A 4921-nucleotide genomic window follows, 5' to 3' on the forward strand; every position below is an offset into this window, starting at 1 on the left:
TAGTAATTTTAGCAGTAAGAAAAATGGCATTTAGAAACAGTAACATATTTGGGGGTGGGGGTGGGGCGGGAAGTAAACTCAAAGCGGAACCAAAATCCTGCTTTTGGAATGGTCCCCAAAACTTACAAGGCAAACAGATTTTTAAGTGTGATAATCCAATAATGCATGGCACATCTTTAGTTGATTACAGTACTTTTAAGTCCCCCAGTAATTAGTCTTTGCAAAAACAATAAGAGTATGAAATGTTTCAAAGTCTTCAAACTTCTAAAATTAGTTTTTTTTTTTTATCAACACATTTACCTCATGTCAACTTAATTTATTAAGATGTCCAATGCTAATCTTTTTTGATGGTCTTATCTTATGTAGTGATATACACAGCATTTAGCACTGATACTTAGCACCTGCTACTTTCAGGATCTAGATTTCAACCACATAGAGAAATTTAGGGCAGTGGTTCAGTCCTTTCTTAATTACAAACCTTCACCAATGGTCAGCAGGAACACTTTTAGATTTAAAATAGGATTATAGGTGAACTAATGCAAGGACTGCAGAATGTTGCCCAAATCCTTACAACTGCTGATCCCATTCTTGCTTTTCTTCTCAAGATATGGCTACAGGCCACAATTGCTTAGCAGAGAAGGGTAGTGTTTCACAAGGCTAAAGATTTACAGATGCTCCCTCATATAACACAGTAAGGTTCCCTTGGTAACCTGGATTTTCTGCAGTAAAGAAGGGTTGTGCTGAAACAGCGCCTCAGCTCCCTGTTGGAGAAAATGCAGACAAAAGGATTGATTCCTGCTTGGGCAAAACTCATCCAGACAGCGGCTGTTAGAAATCCCCCTGGAACTACAGGCCCTCTTGCAAAAACTCTCCAGTAACAGGCCACCAGGTAGGGGCCCCACAAGGCGAGGAAGAGGAAAGTCATGATGTAGAACATTCTGCTGATTCTCTTTTCCATTTTGAACTCGTCTAAGACCAGCAGCCTTCTTCTGCCTGTGGTGTTTGCATTTTGCCTAATGCCCAACAGGGTGGGTGGTGTGGGGCCCCTTCCAAATCCTGCCAGCCAATTAGCAGCTGCTTGACCGCTGGCTCCTGGGCCATGAAAAGTCCAGTTCTGGCTGACTGCTGCTACAAACTGGACTGGCTTCATTTTCCTTCGATCGTGGACAAAAAATATCAGCTTGAGGTAGACAAGCTGTGTGGCTAGGAGTATGAGGGCAAGGAGCAGCATAAATCCCAAGGAATCATTAGCCCTGAAGGAACGATGTTGAAAGGTGCATTGATCCTCCTCCCTAATGAATGAATAAGTGCCCACATCTAAAACTGGGGGGAATGCCATGGCTACAGAGAGGGTCCACACCATACAGATGACCGCCAGACAAGTCCAAAAGGTCAGCCTTTTTGTATAGAAGCGGTGGTGAGCTATAGCTAGGTACCTGGTGACGCTGATGCAGAACAGCATGAAAGCAGTGTGGAAGCAGGACAAAACCCCCAGGAAGGCGATCACTTTGCAAGTCAGAGTCCCATAAGTCCAGGTAGAGCCATTTTTAACAGAGGTGAATACAAATGGGAAACAAATTGCAGATCTGAGAATATCTGAGCAGCAAAGATCCAACAGGAAGTAGTAAGGAGCTCTATGCAAGGTCTTATCTTTGACTAGCAAAATGGAGATCAGAAGGTTACCCACCACACTGACTCCTATTATGAAACCCAGGGAAGTCAGTTTCAGAAAGGCGGTTAAAGGAGAGAGATTTTGCAAAATGTTGTCAGCTGCATGGCTATAGTTCGCCATAGATGGATGGATGCTAAGGATATTGCCTCAGTCAAGTCTCATGATCTATATTTAAGAACAAGGAAGAAATAGATCCATACATCTTACTGCCACTGTAATCCACAAAAAAGAACTGATTTGGTGTCTAGTCATACATCCTCTTTTCTTCCATCTGATTTGCCATTAGAATATCTGAAAAAAAATTGAGCTATCAGTTCTTAAGTTAACAAGCAATGATGTCAAAAAGTACTAACATTAGCCATTAATTGATGGGAAAGCAAATGAAGTTGTAAAATGTAGTATTCTTTTTTTGTTTTACATGTCGTGATTTTTTTTTGGGGGGGGGGCAAACATTTAAGGTACCTAGACATTAGCTGCATGCTAGTGTTCAGTTTGCTTGAGATTTCAAAGGATTGGCTTTGTTTATGATTTCTTAGGTGATCTAGTTCAGAAATGGTCTCTGTGTTATGGAAAAGGTATTTTACTTAAATACCTTTGAGATATCAAAAATGAAATATTCCTAATTTTAAATGGTGTCGACTTAGGAATTAATCATTGGCATGTAAAATTAAACCTACTGAGACTGCTAACATAAAAGACATGGAGAGAAAGGAACATCATCTCCGTATGTCTGAGGTCTTAATATTTGTCAATGGTTCACAGATAGCTGCTCTGTTGATATGGATCACACCCAAAGAACCCCTGCAAAATTTATGTATTTTAAGCAAAGCTCTTCAAGCACATGAATCAGAAACAATCGTTTCTACATATTGTCTAGGCAGAAGAGTATTTGCTCCTTCTCCTAAACCATGATTTCATCCATTAGAATTTAGAATGAATAGAGACCGGTCCTAGGAGGACACAAGAGTGATGTGATTTAGTCTTTTGTCGTTCCCCTCCCCCATCCCCTCCTCCACCTTTTTGGCGAGAATTTTTTCTCTTTTAAACCCACATGATTCTTAGTTATGGTTAATGTAAATATTGGCTAAGGAAACACACCCAGAGGAATAAAGCACTTCCATTTGTAAGCCTCGGCCGCCCGGGTTCAAATGAATATCTTGGGTAATTAAGCCTCTCCCATTTACACCGCTATTCCCAGCTCCAAACAACAAGTAGCTATATTTTAAAGCAAAAAGCAAATCATCTACAGGGTACCCAGATGCTGGGTTTGGGGCCATGCCAGGGAAGCCAGGTTTTTCAGTTATTTCCCCCACTAAAAGCGTGTTCCCTTTGCTACTCTTCTACCACCCAGACTAAGCCACCAAAAACCCTGACAAAACCTGCGTCGGATGATTTTAATTTCCCCACTGGTGTGTCCTCGGGTAAATACCGACAGCACCAGGCATATTACGAAACCTGAAATCCGCCACCCCTGGATTTATAATAGGTACATGCACATGCACACACAGTACATACACGGAGATGGGAAGAGAAATCGCTTCTGTGTTGCAAGGGAGCTGTTCTTGGTGGTTCGCAGCCCAATTTCCCTCAGTCTTGAAATGCTCTCCAGACAAGGAGCTCCCAATAAGCCCTGTTGAAGATGCATTGTCTGTGTGTACTTCCATTATGCAGTTTATTGTCAAAAACCACAGGGAGGTATCTCTGCCCGTGAACCTGCAGCTCCATCACCATCGAACCCCCCCTCCCCACCAACCCCCCCAACTTAACTAAGAACATATCCTCCTACCTGTTGGTATTGGATATCCCGACAGACTATAGCTTCTTCTTTCTATAAATTGCTGATTTTTTTTTTTTGCCTTAGTACCTTGACTGAGGATCTAGTCAGTGGCTCCAACAGCGCCTGCGCGTTGAAGCCTCCTTGAGCTACTAGCCTCGTCCTCCCCTGTCGCAGCGGCACAATCTCTCCCAGTAACGCAGGAGCCCCAGCAGCGGCAGCACCAGCAGCAGCAGCAGCAGGGGCAGCAGCACCAGCAGCAGAAAGAGCAGCAGCAGCAGAAACAGCAGAGGTGGCGGCAGCAGCAGCAGCAGCACTAGCAGCAGCAGAGGCAGCAGCCACCGCCTCAATGAGGGCAGCCGCAGCAGCAAACCGTTATCATTGCTAGCTGGATTTATTGAGAATCCTGTCCGGTCCTCCTGGGAATATAAAGGCTTTGGCCCCTCTTGTTGTGGCTTCTGAACTTTTTCTTTGCCTTCATTCAAAGTGAGGGCCCGGAAAGAACTCATTATGCTCTTCTCTCCTTCCCCATCACCGCACTGTAGTACTTTGCAATGCATTAGGTCCTGCGACCAGTGCCCGTCCCCTTCCTCCCCAGCTTCCCTGCACTCCTCCTCCCTTCTTCCTCCTCCCCTTCCCCCCCTCCCAGATTTTTTTTCCTCTTTCCTTCTTTGGGTATCAGAGCTTCTCCTAGTTTCTTTCTCAAATGATTCCGAAGCTGATTCTTGAATTTGCAAGCTAGCAGAAAGACTGGTATATAGAGGGGAACGGGGGGAAAAAAACTATAATTTTATTTTAATTGGGAAGAAGGGAAATCAGTTAGCACAAGTTACCCCTGTCCTTGTTAATCATCTGTATACGCAGATATGTATATTACTTGGAAGAAACTGAACACACCCCGCCCCCCGCCCTCCTGCCAAGCCGCATAACATATGGTACCCATTCTACCTTGATAAATATGACTAAAATGAACAGCCTTGGGAAGATTTTGAAATGACATTTCTTTCTCCTTCTGGAGATAAATATACTTTCCCCTTTTTCTTTCTTTCCTTTTTCTTCCTTCCTTCCTTCCTTCCTTCCTTCCTTCCTTCCTTCCTTCCTTTCTTTCTTTCTTATTTTCTTTTTTGGCTTTCTTGAAAGTACAGTAGAATAGATTGGTGATGTCAAAGCTGTTGTATGTAAGAAAGCTTTCCCCATCTTTGTGGGGAAATATTTGTCAAACATACAGATGAAGAATACTAGAAGATAATAAGAAACAAAGTTATAGCTACCTAAGGTTATGATGATATCACAGAAACTGCATAATCAGACATTTGGGTGCAACTAATGTCACCTAAGCTATGCATTTCCTTATTCACCATTCCCAGGTAGTACTTTGTTTCTTAGATATCACAATATTTTTAAACAACAACAAAGAACCCCAACGGACATACTTTCATTAATTCCCACTGCAAAACGTCTGCCTCTCTTCCTGC

General features: G+C 43.0%; 1 protein-coding gene across 4 annotated transcripts; it reads right to left on the reverse strand.

Moving 5' to 3' along the window:
• Nucleotides 1–274: 274 nt before the first annotated feature.
• GPR85 (G protein-coupled receptor 85) lies at nucleotides 275–4010 on the reverse strand. Of its 4 annotated transcripts, none has more exons than XM_031938838.1 (3): nucleotides 3537–4010; nucleotides 3188–3302; nucleotides 275–1963 (listed from the first exon to the last, which is right to left on the reverse strand). In XM_031938838.1, exon 3 carries the CDS (start codon nucleotides 1790–1792, stop codon nucleotides 680–682), a length of 1113 nt encoding a protein of 370 aa, XP_031794698.1. In that variant the 5' UTR covers nucleotides 1793–1963; nucleotides 3188–3302; nucleotides 3537–4010; the 3' UTR covers nucleotides 275–679. The 4 variants fall into 4 exon arrangements, with proteins under 4 accessions (XP_031794698.1, XP_031794699.1, XP_031794697.1 ...); XM_031938839.1 differs by lacking the exon at nucleotides 3537–4010 and adding an exon at nucleotides 3459–3526 and having other exon boundaries at nucleotides 275–1943; XM_031938837.1 differs by lacking the exon at nucleotides 3537–4010 and adding an exon at nucleotides 3459–3526.
• Between the last annotated feature and the right edge of the window lie 911 nt (nucleotides 4011–4921).

This window comes from Sarcophilus harrisii, chromosome 5 (genome assembly GCF_902635505.1).
Source record: "Sarcophilus harrisii chromosome 5, mSarHar1.11, whole genome shotgun sequence".
NCBI lineage: Eukaryota > Metazoa > Chordata > Mammalia > Dasyuromorphia > Dasyuridae > Sarcophilus > Sarcophilus harrisii.

Coding starts and splice junctions, on each gene's coding strand:
- GPR85 (XM_031938838.1), bottom strand. CDS start 1,792: ATGGCGAACTATAGCCATGCAGCTGACAACATTTTGCAAAATCTCTCT.